The 19503-nt window shown below is 36.4% G+C and overlaps 1 protein-coding gene and 1 pseudogene across 1 annotated transcript; both read right to left on the bottom strand.

The window, feature by feature from the left end:
• Positions 1–304: 304 nt before the first annotated feature.
• On the bottom strand, positions 305–6442 carry retsat.2 (retinol saturase, tandem duplicate 2). Its single transcript, XM_073833311.1, has 11 exons — positions 6235–6442; positions 5965–6147; positions 5546–5787; positions 4418–4619; positions 4102–4299; positions 3883–4002; positions 3638–3776; positions 3410–3519; positions 2202–2368; positions 1195–1354; positions 305–1078 (listed from the first exon to the last, which is right to left on the bottom strand). Exons 1-11 carry the CDS (start codon positions 6395–6397, stop codon positions 933–935), a joined length of 1830 nt encoding a protein of 609 aa, XP_073689412.1. The 5' UTR covers positions 6398–6442; the 3' UTR covers positions 305–932.
• A 3211-nt stretch (positions 6443–9653) lies between these two features.
• On the bottom strand, positions 9654–18552 carry LOC141302078 (all-trans-retinol 13,14-reductase-like; annotated as a pseudogene).
• Positions 18553–19503: the final 951 nt, after the last annotated feature.

Here is a 19503-nt window from a genome sequence, read left to right as displayed (position 1 = left end):
TCATGTGAAAGGATATGCACACCTATGCAATGTGAATGTCAGCAAAATAAATCAGATATTGTATAATTTTTTTTTAAATAATTTAAAAATTGCATATTTTAATATTTGTACCATGCAGTGACCTTATATATTTTAATGCATTTTTTAACAATTCTGTTTAGGATTGTTTTTAAGATGATATTTTTTTCATGTAGATAAATTAAGATAAGAAAACATTTATCAAATTTAGTATCTGCCATTTTGAGTCTTGACATTAAGCCACACTGCCCCCCCCTTCATTTAAAACCAGATACATCCCACACAGTGATTTGAAATTAACTTATTTATTCAGTATGCACAAGCATCCATTGTACATTAATAAGAACATGTATGCATATTGCATGCATATTTAGACCAATATCACTGCAACTTAGAAAATAGAAAATTCACAGCTAAATGTGCAGATGACATCAGACAACATCTCAAATATATAATTTGAGAAAGATGCATTTAATCCCTTAATACAGACCTACAGGCCTGGCTCCACAATAATTAATCAAATGTAAGTGCAACTAAAATGTCAGTTCATAGTTACAAAACAGCCACAATACATAGTGGCAAGCATGTCTTATGCTTTTAACACAATGTATCTTTCAAAAAGAACCTGATTTATTTATAAATTGTATTTATTTATTTATAATAGATAAATATATAACGTGGATTAAAAACTAAATTTGGAATTACTATATAGTTGAGTTTCAAATCAGTAAGGCACTTGGTAAACACTTTACCAATAAAGGAGTTTTAAAATGATTAGGTAGACATACAGTGGTTCATTACTGTCAGGCAGTGCAGTGGTTGATCTGTTAATAATCACATATCCTCAGTTTGCTTCTCCAGAGCCATATCTGATATCTCTGTGAATGATTATGAACATTACATGTTACTAATACTTATTCTTTCTTCTTGTTGTTGCCATTCTTGACTCTCTTAGCCAGACTAAAGGTATCCAGGTGAAGATTACGATTCAGGATGACAGAACCACATGTCAGTGCTCCTGACAGCGCTCCAGCAAACCCACACAACATTACATCCTGACCTGTAAGCAAAGTCCAGATTTGAAAGAGAAAGGAGAAAAAACAAAGCACTCTGCCCATTCATTCTTGTAATCAGCTAAAAAAAAATATCTACTTTTGGATGGCATATAAAACTCACCTGTGAGGAAGAGGTTTTTAATGGGCGTCTGTGGTCTGATGATGGCGTTCAGTTCAACATCGAAGCGAGGAATACCATGATCAATACCATAGATCTCTCCTTTAGGAGCGCCAATATAATGTTGATTTGTGATTGGGGTGCCTGCATCCACATATTCAATCTACAGAGAGAGTCAGAAAAAAAAAACACAAAAGTGTGTATAATACAAGATGAGAGCAGGACTCTGTTTAGACCAGTGTTGTTTGTCAACGATGACGAAATCATTTCGTTGACGGCACTTTTTTTCATGAAGATAACGAGACGATGACGAGATAAAAATGTGTCTTTGATGACTAAAACATGACGAGACGTGTGTGAGTTTTCGTTGATGAGACAAAAATAGACGAAAATGTTAGTGGGTGGTCCGTCAGACGTTTAAAATGCATGACATTTCTGCTTATTGTGCATGCCAATTAAAACCTAAAAAGTATCTGCCGCTATGGCAAGCCGTATTAGCATTAAATACTCTTTTCCATACTAGTATGGCAAGCGTTTTAGCATTCTATCCTTGTTTGGTTACGCCCACCACCTGGTGTGCAGCGCACAACGTGCTCAACACGTCACATTGTTGTCACTCAGACAGACAGACGATTAACCATGATGGCGGCAGTTTGCACACAGGGTGGTCGCAAAGGGCCAGAGGACCTATGGGTGTATTTCAAATATATGTCTTTTATGTCTAAAACCATTCCTTCATTATTGTAATTATTGGTGAAAATAGTCAATCCGGAAGCTCACAATGTGTTGAATTATATATCTGCTATTTTCACAACTTATAAGTGACACTACCCAACAGCAAAATACTTACTGACCTACATTAATTTGTTAAGACGACTAAAACTATCACATATAGAAGTGACTAAAATTTGACTAAAACTAATAAGCATTTTAGTCCAAAAGACTAAGACTAAATCTAAGATGTTTGTCAAAAACAACACTGGTTTAGACGCTGATTAGAAAGTTCTTACCCTGTCCTTGATCTTAGGAAAGACCTCATAAACTGCCTCTAATATGTTATTGATGAATGCCTCCTTCAGGTCCTTGTAATCTACGCTTCTGTTCTTCACTTTGTCATCTTTCCACTCTTCAAACCATGAATAGTTGGCAAAGCTAACAACAGTCACAGTGGATTTACCTGTAGGCGAAACATATTTAGATATTTATTTAACCACAAACATGATGGACCAAGCAGAAGTGTCTGTTATTTTAGCGTAGAACCTTTAATAATTTATTCAACCACATCACATTCATACATTCCTCTTGTTAAATGTAGACAAGCTTAAAACACTCTGGACTACATTTACAGCTTTGTCCACATTTCCTGATAATTTGCTCACCCCCATGTCATCCAAGATATTAGTGTCTTTCTTTTTTCAGTGGCAAAGAAATTAAGGTTTTTGAGGAAAACATTCCAGGATTTTTCTCCATATAGTGGACTTCAATGGGAACCAACGGGTTGAAGGTCCAAATTGCAGTTTTAATGGGTTCTACACGATCCTAGCCGAGGAATAAGAGTCTTATCTGGTGAAATGATTGGTCATTTTCAAAAAAAATTACTTGTCTTACAGTATATCTTACAAATCTTCATGCATTACGTAATCACATTGGAAAGGTCATACGTGATATAGGCGGAAGTACCGACTCAAATGTGCAAAGCAAATGTGCAAAGAAAGTCAAACGCCCTCTACAAAAAAAAAAGTAAAACAACGTCGGCTGATTTTGTAGTTGCAGTTGATTTTGTAGTGTACTTTTTTGAACTGAAGTACACAGATGAAGAACTAACCGCAAGTGACTTTTCCATCATAGAAAATTACACAATGTGTGAAGTCATTTATACAGAGCCAGTGCAAAATGAGCATTTGTGGTTAAATTTTTTTTTCTTTTTTTTTAGAAAATGACAGATTGTTTCATTAGATAACACCCTTAATCCTCGGCTGGGATTGTGTAGTGCCCTTTAAAGCTGCGTTGAAACTGCAATTTGGACCTTCAACCCATTGGCTCCCATTGAAGTCCAATATACGGAGAAAAATCCTGGAATATTTTCCTCAAAAACCTTAATTTCTTTGCAACTATAAAAAAAACACATGAACATCTTGGATGACATGGGGGTGAGTAAATAAGGAATTTGTATTCTGGATATGAACTAATCCTTTAACACTTTTCTTTATCTCTTTACCTGGACTTCTTTCTGGCCAGGTTGAGTCTTTGGCAGAGGGTGAGGCCACGAAAATAAGAGGGACCTTTTTAGAAGATTCTTCCCTTTTTCCCTTCATGTAACCCTCCAATCTGAAAGTACAGCAGACATGATCAAAAAAATGAGAGCAGTGCTGACGTTACAGTGGACAGAGGTTTAGAAATGAACAAGCACTTGCATACTCTTTAGAAAAAGGAGGTTCACACTCACAGCTCGTCCAAATTGTTCTCAGGGAAGATAAAATAATTGTCTGCTTTTAGGTCCAGCTCCTCTTTTGTCCCTTCCACACCGATGAAAATACTGAGACCACCATCTCCATGCTGCACCATACTCAGCTGTTTCTGGATCGCTGTATAGTACCATAACAAAAAAACAATCTACAATATGAAGTACATCATGTAGCTCTATCAGAATCCTCTTCCTAAATTGCAGAATAAACTTTGGCTCTCTCTCACCAGGCATAGTCTGCACATCTTTGGGCAGGAGATGTTCGAAGGTATTGAAGATTCCAGCATCTGAAATCACTATGGGAGCGTGAACGTGCACCTCCTCCTGTCCCTTCATAACACTCACACCTGCATCAGTGCCAACAAAACAGTCCAGGCATTAAATCCTTGCAAAAGTCTGATACAATTTATGCAGTGTGGGAGTTAGGAAGATGTTTGAAGTGTTACCAATAGCCTCTTTAGCATCATTGAGGAGTATGCGGTTGACAGGTGCTCTAACAAGCACTGCACCTCCTGCTTTCTCAATGATAGGGATCATGTGGTAGGCGATCTCACTTGCACCACCTTTTGGGTACCAGGCACCATTCAAATAGTGGTTCAAAAGCAAACTGTGCATGGAAAAGCTTGCTTCTTTGGGCATTTTACCTGTTAACCAAACACAAAAACTGAAGTAGGTCAGTAGATGCGAGTTATTGTATGGTTTATGGCTAGAAACACAGAAGGAACTCATTTTCAATGAGGTCAGAGAGCTGGATCATCTCACCGTAGGTCCCAAAGATGTAGCACATCACCGCTCTCAGGTCTTTATTCTGTGTGAGCCCGTTCACCACATCAGTCAAGCTGCGTGACGCATAGCTGAAGAAGGAAGACAGGCGATTGGCCAGGCCTGTGTGCACCAGGAACTTTGCAAGAGGAGTCGGGAGTAGCTTCAGCAGGACCATGTACCACACGCCATTTGCAACTTTCTGAAAGGAGCATTAAAAAAAAATCAGCATTACGTTTTGTGTTTAACTTCGTCTCTCCATGGTCCTTAACGTGTGTTCTGCAAAAGTGGATTTCAGCTCTAACCAGTTTCGAAGTCTGTAACTAATGAAATGCAATGTACTGCATAACTGAATTGTAAATACAGCAGAAATAGCTAATGAAGGTGATGTAACTTTATGTGCAGGCATACAGTGCCCTCATCTCCCCTTTAGATCACACCACCCTTGGATAAGTGCCTGTCTGTGGCTATGAGTGTAGGGGAAAGGTCATGCAAACAGCTGTATAATGTTAAAAAGGTTCAGAGCACTGAATGACTTTAACTACACTACAAATATAAAACTTTGTAATCACAAATAAGCATTTTCCTGTCTTTTTGATCAAATAAATGCCATGGTAAGCATATAAGACATTACAAAATGTACAAACCCCTAACTTCGGAATGGTACTGGATATATGGGACCCTGGACCACAAAACCAGTCTTAAGTAGCACTGGTATATTTGTAGCAATAGCCAAAAATACATTGTATGAGTCAAAATGATCGATTTTTCTTTTATGCTAAAAATGATTAGGATAAATAAAGATCATGCTCCATGAAGTTATTTTGTCATTTCTCTACCATTATTATATCAAAACTTACATTTTGGTTAGTAATATGCATTGCTAAGAACTTAATTTGGACAACTTAAATAGTGATTTTTCTCAATATTTAGATTTTTTTTTGCACCTTCAGATTTGAGATGTTCAAATAATTGCAGCTCGGCCAAATATTGTCCTATCCTAACAAACCTATGCTTCTAGATGACGCATAAATCTCAATTTTCCAAAACTGACCCTTATGACTGGTTTTGTTGTCCAGGGTTACATATTTGAATTTTTGGTCCGTAAGACCAGCATGTGGTTCTCACCTTGGAAAGTCTCACATATTCATCAATGGCCTTTTCCTCCCCTGGGAAACATTTCTTCAGTTCATCCATGTAGCGTTTTTTTCCACTGTAGATGGGGTATACACGTCGGTTTTCTGGTGGACCCAGGACCACTTTGTCAAAGGGGTTATCCAGCGGGTCCCACTGCAGCTGCCCATTGGTTAACTGGTCAATCACACAGCGAAATGGCTTGTGATCCTGTAGTTCCCCAATATAGTGGATACCTAAGATAGAAGTAAAACATTCAGATCACTGTAAACTGACCTATACACGAGTAGCACATTCATTGTTTTAAGGCTCAATAAACATGCTAATCTTTCCCAAAGCAAGACAGGGTTATAGTCAGATAAAAGCCGTTTTATTAGGTTGACAGATTGCTGAGGTACAAAAGTCATTCTCACCAATATCAAACTCAAACCCTTGCTTTGAGAAGGTGTGACAGCATCCTCCAGCCCGGTCATGTTGCTCCAGAACCAGAACCTTTTTACCCACTTTAGCCAACAGGACAGCTATTGCCAATCCTCCAATCCCACTGCCAACCACAATTGCATCCAAGTCCTGAGGGACCTTACTGGCCAGAAAACCTGCATGTGGATACAAACGTGGCGTTAAACCATTAGCATTTACTACAGGAAGTAGATTTGTGCATATATGTATGTTTGATACCCGACCTTGTCTCAGGACTTTATTCTTCAGCTTTCGGTCGTACACCATTGGCTTCAGCGGCTCGCGTGTGTCAATGGCAAAAGGATTCGGTCCAGAACTTCCAAACACATATTTAAAGAGAACTGCTGCCACTAAGGCTAAGAAAGTTACGACGACGGCGACCCACATGTTGTAAAATACAAAGTGCTGTCATGTGCTGACTTCCTCACGCCACTGCCCAATATCATGGATGTTTAGCGTTGACTCCTCCTCCGAAGGCGCTGCTGACCAATCACAAGGTTTGTTTTTAAATGACGTATTGTTTGCGGAGAGAAGGGCCGTTTTAACCATAGATATATATACATATATATCTATGGTTTTAACCAATATGTATGTTTGATATTATAGACGTTTTTCCTGAACACGGAAGTTAGTTCTTAACTGAAAGAATGCTTTGCATTTCCGGTCTGCACTGTTTCTAGTCAAATTAGGGTAACGTTATATTCCGAGCTAATAAACTAATGTTAAACCTATTAAAATGTTTTTAAAAAGCACATGGCTCCATAGCGCCATCACTTGGCAATGTCGCAATGACCGTCATTTGTCAGTGCCTCACTTTAATGAGTGTGTAGATGACACGAAGCAGCGGACGTTAGCTACATTAAAAACAGATGGACGCTATTTGAATGGGTTCCTATGGAAACCGGTGTGGTGAGAAATTCTGCCCCGGAATCGGGTCCCCTTTAGGATCCCGGAGGTAATGCCTGATCAAAAATGTTTTATATTTTTATAAAGAGCAACATACATATAATACAATGATGTAATTATACTATAATAAGTAATTTAATAACGTATAAATTTGTAACTATCCACAATGATTTCTTTATGGCAAAAACGTATTTAAATGCTATATAGCACTATAACGTCTGATAAATAATGCTCAAATAAATCCATTTTTAAAGTGGTTTTGATTGTCAATGTGTATTCAGAAAACAAGAATAATTCACTATTAGTGTAAAACGCTGTTCTATTATGTTTTAAAAACATAATTCTACTATGCAATTTAAAAGACATTAATGGTCATTATAACGCATTTCTAACTATATAAAATATAACGTGATTTTACAGGATTTGTAATCAGGCGCTAAAAACAATACCCATTAGAAGTCAATTGAACCGGTCCTAATAAAAAAAACAGTATTATTGTTGTACAGTGAGATAAAAATAACGTTAGACTGATGTGCGCATGCCCAGTAGCGAATCATGTCTCCCTTCTAGTCTTTACCCCGATTCCAGGTGGGGACTGGATTTCTCATTACACCGGAACAGAAAAGCATTCAATCTGACGTTAGAATTCGTTATGGCGGCGCTCATCGTTTACTCAGGAAAAAGGTCTATAATATTAGATATTGCAACTACTAAAAATGAACTACTTTATCGTTCCGTTCGAAATAACGTTTAAACTAATTTTTGCTTTCGTCGTATTAAGTCCACTACAATAAACCAGTCAAATAAATGCAGCAACAATCCTTCAAAAATAAAAAATAGCAATTCTGAATAATATTTTCTGAAACGAAATCTATTCGTTATTAGTTTGCGATTATGCAAATGTCTGAGCAATGTTTAAATAATTTATTTCGCCACCAGATTTAATTTTTAAGAAAACATGTATGTTAAGTTAATGTAAAAGTAAGACTGTTCACAACCTTGTTTTATAGCCTGTACACAAGGTGTATATTTACAGCTTCATTTACAAACATACAATATGGCATGATACATAATTACTTTTTTTTTCCATATAAAGACAGTTGTAATAATTTTTTTTTTTTTTTTTTTTTTTTTTTTTGCCATAAAGAACATACAGAAAAAATAAATGCCAGGGGATAGTACAGTCAGGTGTGCAAATAGTAGTTACAGAGTAATAAATATCTTGTAAACATTACACAATGAAATAGTTTTATGAGCTTTGGGATTGTGTGAAGTAATAAGAGTGTCCAAGTAAGATTTGAGGTCCTTACAGAAAACAGGGAAGTACGGCTTGACATGAAACTTACATTTATGTAAGTAGAATTTAGCAACTAAAATAAATAAATTAATCAAATAATATTTGTCTTTGTCTTCTTTAGAGAAGTTATGACATCCAAATAAAATGTCCTTATACAGCAAAGATAAACGTAGAGAAGTAAAGGTGTGTACAAAAATACAGAAATATGATACATAATTACTGACAATATAGCTATAACAATTCATGACTCACAGGAAATGACAGCAGATTTGAAGTATGAAGAAAGTTCGAACATTTATTTGCAAAATAAATCTGTTGTAACATTATAAATGTCTTTAGTGTCATTTTTTATTAATTTAATACATCCTTGCAGAATAAAAGTATAATTTATCTTTAAAAAGTCGTATTTGACCCCAAACTCTGGAACAGTCAAGTTGTGAACTGTTTTTTTTTTTTTTTTTTTTTTTAATTATTATTATTCCTGGCAATAACATTTAAATGTTCAATATCTTGTTGTGTAGCTTTCATGTATGTGTCTACAGAAACTGAGTTTCCAAAATAAATCTTGTGGTCAGATTCTGATCAATATACTCAAACGCTATGCTCTAAAAATACCTTTTTCATACCAATTTGACTATGTTCAGATGGTTGAAGTGCTCTATTTTCCTATTATTCAAATCGAAATATCTATGCACTGTGGATGTAGACAAAACAAATCCCATTCAGTTTGAATTCCAATTGACTGTCATTGATTTTATCATTCATCACCTGGAAAGAAATTGTAATTCCAATAAAGTGATTCCAAATAAATGTTCCTTTTTGCCATTATCATTCATAATGGTAGTGTATATATTCATCAACACAGTTATCATTCTTGGTATCACCAAGCCTTTAGGCAGTGCAGTGGTTCATTTAATAATCACACCAGTGTAACAGTATAAACCAGAGATCTCAGGTCTTTTTCTTTCTTTCTTTTTTTTTTTTTTTTTTTGAAAAACACCCATTCACCATTTAAACAGCAAATACAAAAACGCAAGGCTTGGCCTTTATCTCCATATCTACATTTGGAATGCATACAAAGTTCAACACTGAAACGAGGAATACCATGATCAACACCATAGATCTCTCCTGTAGGAGCGCCAATGTAATGCTGATTCTAGGTTTAATGTCAAGCTTTTTTTTACTAATAAAATGTAATCATAAAAGCATAAAATTAGTTAATGAAGGTGATGCAAGTTTGTGTATATGTAGGCGTTAATCTCTGTGTTTCTGATTGTGGGGAAAAGGTTCTGTGTCTATGATTGTGGGGAAAAGGTCATGCACTCATGCCTTTTAGGCCTACCTAAGGGCATTAACATACCCTAGATTTTTATGCAACACGGACGCTTTAAATTGATCAAGTCACAGTAACGACAAAAAATTTCTTAAATTTCAAATAATTTATTTGTTTTCTTTATATTCATTAAAGAATCTTGAAAAATGCTGTATAGACTTAAATACATTAAGGCAAAGGTTTTTAATGGGCGTCTGTGGTCTGATGATGGCGTTCAGTTCAACATCGAAGCGAGGAATACCATGATCAATACCATAGATCTCTCCTTTTGGAGCGCCAATATAATGTTGATTTGTGTTTGGGGTGCCTAAATCTACAAATTCAATCTACAGACAGAGAGACACAAAATGGATGTATAATACAAGATGAGAGCAAGACCTTGTTTAGCCAATGTTTAGAGAGTTCATTCCCTGTCCTTGATTTTAGGAAAGATCTCACTCACAGCCTCTAATATGTTATTGATGAACACCTCCTTCAGCTCCTTGTAATCTATGCTTCTGTTCTTCACTTTGTCATCTTTCCACTCTTCAAACCATGCATAGTTAGCAAAGCTAACAACAGTCACGGTGGATTTACCTGTAGGCAAAGCGTATTTGGATTTTAATTTAACCACATACATAATGCACCAAGTAGAAGTGACAGTTATTTTAGTGGAGAACCATTAAAAACTGATTTAACCACATCTCATTTGTACATTCCTGCTGTCAAATGTGGTCAAGCTCAAAACACTCTGCAAAATGGCAGATGGCAAAAATATTCATTTTAGATGTGAACACAACATCAGTTTATCTTCTCATTTTCTCACTACCTGGACTTCTTTCTGGCCAGGTTGAGTCTTTGGCAGAGGGTGCGGCTACAAAAATCACAGGGACCTTTTTAGGAGATTCTTCCCTGTTCCCCTTCAAGTACCCCTCCAATCTGGAAGAACAGCAGACATGATCACAAAAATATGAGAGCAGTGCTGACGTTACAGTGGACAGAGGTTTGGAAATGGACAAGTACTAGCATACTATTTCAGAAAAGTAGGTTCACACTCACAGCTCGTCCAAATTGTTCTCAGGGAAGATAAAAATGTCTGCTTTAAGGTCCAGCTCCTCTTTTGTCCCTTCCACACCGATGAAAATACTGAGACCTCCATCTCCATGCTGCACCATACTCAGCTGTTTCTGGATCGCTGTATAGTACCATAACAAAAAAAACAATCTACAATATGAAGTACATCATGTAGCTCTATCAGAATCCTCTTCCTAAATTGCAGAATAAACTTTGGCTCTCTCTCACCAGGCATAGTCTGCACATCTTTGGGCAGGAGCTGTTCGAAGGTATTGAAGATTCCAGCATCTGAAATCACTATGGGAGCGTGAACGTGCACCTCCTCCTGTCCCTTCATAACACTCACACCTGCATCAGTGCCAACAAAACAGTCCAGGCATTAAATCCTTGCAAAAGTCTGATACAATTTATGTAGTGTGGGAGTTAGGAAGATGTTTGAAGTGTTACCAATAGCCTCTATAGCATCATTGAGGAGTATGCGGTTGACAGGTGCTCTAACAAGCACTGCACCTCCTGCTTTCTCAATGATAGGGATCATGTGGTAGGCGATCTCACTTGCACCACCTTTTGGGTACCAGGCACCATTCAAATAGTGGCTCAAAAGCAAACTGTGCATGGAAAAGCTTGCTTCTTTAGGTATTTTACCTGTTTACACAAAAACTGATGTAAGTCAGTAGCTGCGAGTTGTATGGTTTATGACTAGAAACACAGAGGGAACACATGAAACCACTAATCTTTAATCAAGTCAGAGAGCTGGATCATCTCACCGTAGGTCCCAAAGATGTAGCACATCACCGCTCTCAGGTCTTTATTCTGTGTGAGCCCGTTCACCACATCAGTCAAGCTGCGTGACGCATAGCTGAAGAAGGAAGACAGGCGATTGGCCAGGCCTGTGTGCACCAGGAACTTTGCAAGAGGAGTCGGGAGTAGCTTCAGCAGGACCATGAACCACACGCCATTTGCAACTTTCTGACAGGAGCATTAAAAACCGAGGTTACATTTTGTGTATTACTCTGTCTCCATGAAGTTATTTAATGTGCTTTTGCTCTGCAAAAGTGGATTTCAGGTCTAACCAGTTTCAAACTAATAAAATGCAATCATAAAATCATCAAACTAAAGAACTAGTTAATGAAGGTAATGTAAGTTCATGTGTAAGCATTCAGTGACTTTATTTAACTTTTAGTCACAGCACTCTTGGATGAGTGTCTGTCTGTGTCTATGACTGTGGGGAAAAGGTCATCATGGCAGTCATGCCTTTTTAACCTAAGGGCATTAGCATACCCTCTATTGTTAATTTATCAAGTGGCAATAAAGACATTTCTAATGTCTTATGTATCTTATATTTCAAACAAATGCTGATTTTTTTCTTTCTATTAAGTATCCTGAAACAATTTTCAGTTTCCACAAAAAATATTAAGCAGCACTGTTTTCAACACTGATAATAATAACATTGCAAAAATTGCTATTCTTGCTATAATTGCCATTTGCTATTCTTACTAATTTTCAAAATATCTCAAAATTCTTGAATCAATAAGCATTTTCCAGACAAGTCAAAATTATTGTCTCGTTTTCAGAAAAAACAAGTCAAAATTAACAGGGTTCAAGATTCAAGAATTTTGAGATATTTTGACTGGAAATTTTGAGTAAGAAAAGCAGCTTTTTTTTCAGAATTGTTTCGTGAGAAGTAAATCAGCATATTAGAATATTTTGAAGGATGACACTGAATAGGCAATTGACACAGAACATGTTCATGTTTTGCGGTAAAAAAATATCAGATGCAAGTCAGAGGAATAAAAAAGCAAACTCTGTAATATAATTTAAAGGGATAGTTGACCCAGAAATTACAGTGGAACCCCTAACATTTCACCAATGTCCTTTGCTATGTTTCTGGTCCTGGGAACAACTTAGTTGAGTTACTGTGTAAAAACATCTTAAACATCTTAATTTGTGTTCTGAAGAGGAATGAAGCTCTTACGGGTTGGAAACAACATGAGGGTGAGTAATTAATGACAGAATTTTCATTTTTGTGTGAACTATTCATTTAATATCTAAACCACATAGTAAACACTATCCTTGTTTCTCACCTTGGAAAGTCTTACATATTTATCAATAGCCTTTTCCTCCTTTTCCTGTGAAGCACTTCTTCAGTTCAGCAATGTAGCGTTTTTGTCCACTGTAGATGGGGTATCTGTGCCGGTTTTCTGGTGGACCCAGGACCACTTTGTCAAAGGGGTTATCCAGCGGGTCCCACTGCAGCTGCCCATTGGTCAACTGGTCCATCACACAGCGAAATGGTGCTGTCAACCACCATTTCCCCAATATAGTGGATACCTGAAGTAGTGGAAAAACATTGAGATCACCACAAATTAACCACAAACAATGTGTGCTACTTTGCATGTGAAGTGTGTGTGTTTGTGTGTGTATATGTATGTAGAAAAAGATTCAAACTAAACAATAAGACTCAACAAATGTGCTTATCTTTGCAAAAGCTTTAAGATAGATGAATACTGTTTTATCAGGTTGATCCACTGTTGAGGTACAAAAGTCATTCTCACCAACATCAAACTCAAACCCTTGCTTTGAGAAGGTGTGACAGCATCCTCCAGCCCGGTCATGTTGCTCCAGAACCAGAACCTTTTTACCCACTTTAGCCAACAGGACAGCTATTGCCAATCCTCCAATCCCACTGCCAACCACAATTGCATTCAAGTCCTGAGGGACCTTACTGGCCAGAAATCCTGCATGTGGAAAGAAATGTGAACTATTAGGTGTTTCATGAAGACAAAAGCATTTACTGCAGGAGAAAAAAATGTGCAGGTTTTGTCTACTGTACACGAAGATGCAAAACTAAGGGTCAGTAAAAAGTAGTTTACAGTACACCCTGCTGAAAAAAACAGCATATGCTGGTTAGGTATGTTTTGGTGCTGGGATGCTGGTTTCAGCTGGTTTATGCTGGTCCTTTGCTGGTCTACCAGCAAAGGGCCAGCATAAACCCGCTAAAGCCAGCATCCCAGCACCAAAACATACCTAACCAGCATATGCTGGTTTTTGAGTTAAGTTTTTTCTTCTTCTCTTTATTACTATAAATCCGTCCTATTGCCAAGAGCAGTATTGTACTGTATTGTCTAAACAGCAATATCAACAATATTGCGCAGGGTAGTAGATTTAACTTACCTTGCTTCAGGACTTTATTCTTCAGCTTTTGGTCGTGCACCAGGGGCTTCAGCGGCTCGCGTGTGTCGATAGCAAAAGGGTTCGTTTCAGGACTTCCCAACACTTTTTTTTTTTAATAGAGAATAGCCACTAAAGCCAAGGAAATTATAAAGACAGCGATTCACATGTTGTGAGGTGCAAAGTGTTGTCGTGTGCTGACAAGTAGCCTACTGTCACACTAGCCTACTTCATCAATGTTTAGTTCACTCCTCCGACGACGACAACAATGCTGAGATGTTTTAACTAATAAAATGTATGGGATTATAATTGCAGATATTACAACTGCTAAAATTTACCTAAACATTTTCTTGTTCATTGTGAAACAGGGTTTGTGTTTTCACAACAGTGAACCAGTAAATACGTGTGTATAGCCCATTTCCAATTTTTGTGAGGATATTCCATAGACGTAATGGTTTTTATACTCTACAACTTATATTGTAGCTATGTTATATTTATAATGTTATATTTCCTATGAAGAGTGCTTTCCTCTTGTAGGTCTATTTTTCTATTCTCTTTCCCTCTCACAAAACTTTCTGCTATTTTAGATTTAAAAAAACACTTTATTCTGTATGTAAGCTTGTTTCATCATGGGGATCAAAATAATGTTAAATTTTACTGGCATTACTTTACTTGTGGGGATATTTGGTCCTCATAATGTAGGGATTAGGGAATACCAAATAGACACACTGTGTATATATATTATAACCTAAAAAAAAATTCAAGGCACTTCTCCTGGTACAGATGGTAACAAAGGTTTATTCTTATTTTGGCTGGTAACATTAAGACTTAAGTTGTTAAAAAAAATAATTAGAAGAATAAGAAAAACAAAACTTTGACCTCTAGTGATTCCCAGAATGTGTCAGCATTTCTTATTGCTACTGTGTGGAGCTCATCTTATGGATGTTTTTATAATTGTGGCATGTTGTTTGCAAATGATTGGGCAATATTTCAACCATTTACTTTGTTTGCCAACAAATGTCATCATTTTAGCTTTTTAAGAAAACAGGTTTGCACTAAAATTATGCAAAGTAGTTGGCCTGTAAAAACGAATGGGATGCAAAAGCCTTGTTGTATACAGTACACAAGGTGTAAATTTATGTCTGTTTTACAAGCATACCATATGGCATGATATGACCGCTAATGATAGCCTAATATAACTAATTTCCAATACATTCGCTGGAAATGACAACATGTTTGAAGTTTAAAGATAACTAACACAAACACAAGCAATAAAAGTGATCTAGACTAGTGATCTAACTCCTTTTTTTTTAGATCTGTGTCACTGCTGTGGAGAGCATGGAATCTCACAGATCCTCTTCTCTTTCCTCAAGCAAGAGACGTCCCCCATTTTTTCTCCCTTTAAGATAACACAGTCTTCACCATCCCAAGGATTTTCAAACTTCCAATCATCTGGGGGAGACTCCCATCTAAAATAACATTTATAGTAGGCCATCTGTTACACACAGTATATGAAGCCAAGAACATATTTATGGGGAACAGCAACTGCTGTTAGCTTGATTTGTTTGTTATTGTCACTAATAAACACAAAGAGGTGATTTTAAGAATGATTTTAAAATAATACTTGCAGGTTGAGGTTGTTGTTGAAGTGGTTGTTGTCCACCCAAAGCCAAACACCCTCTGTTTGGCTGTCGGTCAGGCCTATCCAATAATAATCATCTTTACCATTTACTCTTTTAGAGAGAAATTCCTACAAAGCAGAAAAAAAAGTGCTTTTGTCTTTGTTGTGCACAATAACATCTCTTTATCTATCATCGTCACACTGCTCCTATAATTTGTACCTGTTTGTCTTTATTGTCGACAATAACAAGGTCTCCACCCAGATCCTGACAGCGCTGTCTGCTGCTGTTCCAGTTCAAGACGTCAGTGGAAAAAACATAGAATCTGCCCTGTGCTCTGATCCACTTCTCTTGTAAATCTGCATAGACAGTTTAGTTAGTGTTAATAAAGATGAAAAGGAACACACACACACACACACACACACACACACACACACACACACACACACACACACACACACACACAAAAACATTTGAGAATGTGGTTAAGATGAAAATTGAAACCAGATAGCTGAGGGGAAAAAAATAAATATCTACAAAAGAAGTGCAGAACTGTATTTAATCGTGTGTACTTCTGCTTAAAGGGATAGTTCACCCAAAAATGAAAATTTGATGTTTATCTGCTTACCCCCAATGCATCCAAGATGTAGGTGACTTGTTTTCCTCAGAAAAACACAAACGAAGATTTTTAACGAAAACCGGTGCAGTCTGCCAGCCTTATCATGGACGTGAATGGGCACCAGACCTTTAAAAGTAAACAAAAACATACACAGACAAATCCAAATTACACCCTGCGGCTCGTGATGATACATTGATGTCTTAAGACACGAAACGATCATTTTTTGCGAGAAACTGAACAGTATTTATATCATTTTTTACCTTTGATACACAGCCACGTCCATCTGTCATGAGCACGAGTTTGGCATCAGTCACATGACATGTGCATGCACTCTAGCGTAGAATACGCAAACGCCGTAAGGGGAAATCAGTGAAAAGTCCCGGATGAGTTTGCGCAAGCAAACGTAATCTTTTAGCTTTAAATCGGTTTAAACAATCAGGATACACGCAAGTAATTACCATTTTGAATAGCCGCTATACCCACAATCTCTGTGCACTGTGGAAACAATGAGTGTCGTATACATGCGACAGATCGCTTCCGGCGTTTGCGTATTCTACGACAGAGCGCGTGCACATGTGACGTGATTGATGCCAAACTCGTGCTCAGGACAGATGGACGTGGCTGTGTATCAAAGGTAAAAAAATTATATAAATACTGTTCAGTTTCTCACAAAAACCGATCGTTTCCTGTCTTAACCCTCAAAGACCGAGACAGCCGCCGGCGGCTAAAAATAACTATTGGTCTTAAATGTTTAATAACTTTTGAACCGCTAATCCAATTTGAATGCTTTAAAAAGTCTCGTAAAGTACAAAGTCTGCTCTTTTCAGTGATATCGCATTTGTCTGATTTGGATATTCAGAGGCTCCGTAGTAAGCGTGATTACGTCATCACATTTCCTCAGCACTGATTCGTCAGATGAAATCAACACGTTTTGGTCCTCTGAGCCAAACAGGAACGATTGTTGATGCTTAGTCCCACCCCTGTGCCCCGATTGGTTCAAACTGTCATCTATTCAACCAATAAACATAGGTTTTGGTCTTTTGAACCACCGATTAGTATGTTTCTTTGCAGATCTGAACAGACGCAAAGTGAAAGCAAAGTGCGTCTTGCGTGCATGAAAACAAACGCAAAATAACACATTTGCATGACAGCATTCTTTGAAAATGTACAGAAATACTCACGACAGAGCCCTTTGACATAAAACAAACCAAAAACAAGGATGAAACAACAGTAGATATCGGATAAAGCACTGGAATGTGGGTTTTCGGTCACTAGGCGATGTCCCGGTAAAATAGATTCCGACGCAGACTACAGCCAGCAGATCCATCTATTTGGTTGTTATATTATGTAACTAATTATTATATAGTTTTTAAAGATTATTTGTACTATTTTTTCGGTTGCACTCTGTATATTTCTCTCTCATTTTGTGTGTAGTTTGTGAATAATTTGGATTGTTTATTTATTTTTTTGTTGCACAAGACAGTTTGTGCATTTTTTCTTGTGCTACTTTCTACACTATTTGTGTTTATTGTTCATCTTTTGGATTAAGAATATATTTATGAAATAGTAAATTATTTTTTACTGTGTTTTGCTATTATTTAACACTGTTTCTGCAATGACTTTACTCCTGAAACGTTTTTGGACAGATCTATATTGTCAATAAACGAAATGGGCCTGTTTTTCACTGAAAAGCACCTAAATAATATTGTAATAATTGGCTATAACTTGCTTGGGGAATGTTATATATAGACAAAATTTTATTTGGAAGTGTAAAACACCTAAATACAAATTTTTAAAGAAAAAAATCTAAACTTCAGGAGTTTTTGTTTGAGTACACAGTAAAAAACACCCAATTGTTGGTAGCGTTTTTTCCTAAAATTCTGGAAATTCACTAATTTTTAGAGAAAACAAAAGGAAATTTTTAATTTTAAATTAGCTAGACATAAAGTTCAAGTTCTTATGTTTATAATGATATATGACAATTGATGCTGACTGCTAGAATAGGTCTGAAAAAACAAAGAAATATACAGGTGCCTCAGGTGCCCCAAAAATGTTCTAGGTCTTTAAGGGTTAATACATCAATGTATCGTCACGAGCCGCAGGGTGTGATTTGGATTTGTCTGTGCATGTTTTTGTTTACTTTTAAAGGTCTGGTGCCCATCCATATCCATGATAAGGCTGGCAGACTGCACCGGTTTTCATTAAAAATCTTCGTTTGTGTTTTTCTGAGGAAACAAAGTCAACTACATCTTGGATGCCCTGGGGGTAAGCAGATAAACATCAAATTTTCATTTTTGGGTGAACTATCCCTTTAAGTTAATAAATGATGTTACTAATCAAATTTTGACCTAAGAAATATAGAAATGACAAGTAGAGATTGAAACACTGAACTACAGTCATGTTTTCACTTATCATACCCCATTTTTTACAGTATACAGTATGGAGAGTTTTTTTTTTTTTTTTTTCATTTTTATGAATAATCATATGACATGACTTTATTGTACCTGAACAGTTGTTTGGTAGACTGTGGTTTTTGATATTCATGGTATTTATTTTCATGATTGGTTGAGCATCTAAAGGCATTCCTGAGGAAAGAGACAAAGTGGTAAGACTTTCAAAGCAATGTTTCTGTACAGCTTTGGATGAGGAAAGAAGATTATTTACCTGAATTTAAGCAGTTTCTTCTTGGTTCACAATACATATTTGCATTTTTGGTGATATCTGTAAAGCATTGCGGTGCAGTAAAAAATATATTTAATACATATGTACAATAGGTCCAAATGACTAAAACTGACATTTAAAATCTTGTTTTAACCTGGAAATAAATGGAAATTGCAATGCAAAATTGTACGTCACATAAAATCAAAGCAAATCAAATACTTACACAAGTATGCCAACACCCCATTTACCAACAGAGACAGGAAGAGGAAAACAGAGAATTTCCTTAGCATTGGTTCACAACTGTGCCCTGTATAAGCAAATATAAGCACTTGTATAACAAGTCGTTAAAAGACATTTAGCCAAAAGTAATTTTTTTATTTAAAAAGATGTCTACAATATAATATCTAAAATATAACACTAAGACATTGTATAATCATAACTGCACAGACATAATTACACAAATAATATATTTAATATGTATATTGGCCAATCTACAGAACTGATGCAAACTACTGTCCCACAACCAAAAAAAAAAAAAAAAAACTTTAAAAAGCATTTAAGTAGTTATAATCTTAGATTTTTACTAAGATCTTCTACTAAAACCCACAATAATATTTAACATATCAGTAAGCTGATATAAAATCATAATTTATTAGATACTTTAAATTAGGAGAAGATATTTTTTAGTACAGTTATGCAATTTTTTATTTTATTTTAGTATGTTTTAGTATGCAAGTTAAAATTCTGTAATGTGATGCTATACCGAAAATGTGAAGTCACAACTGAAACATTGGATGTTTTGTCAAAAATAAAGCTTACTGAATTATCAACTAA

Source organism: Garra rufa, chromosome 1 (genome assembly GCF_049309525.1).
Source record: "Garra rufa chromosome 1, GarRuf1.0, whole genome shotgun sequence".
Lineage (NCBI taxonomy): Eukaryota > Metazoa > Chordata > Actinopteri > Cypriniformes > Cyprinidae > Garra > Garra rufa.
Note: the sequence above shows the minus strand (reverse complement) of the source record. Positions and strands in the feature narration are given on the sequence as shown.

Bases quoted from the DNA above. Each gene is read 5' to 3' on its own strand.
- retsat.2 (XM_073833311.1), bottom strand. From the start codon at position 6,397: ATGTGGGTCGCCGTCGTCGTAACTTTCTTAGCCTTAGTGGCAGCAGTT. The intron at 4,620-5,545 runs GTGAGAACCACA...TGCTCCTTTCAG, and splicing joins AATATGTGAGACTTTCCAAG to AAAGTTGCAAATGGCGTGTG. The intron at 2,369-3,409 runs GTAAAGAGATAA...TTTCGCCTACAG, and splicing joins CTGGCCAGAAAGAAGTCCAG to GTAAATCCACTGTGACTGTT.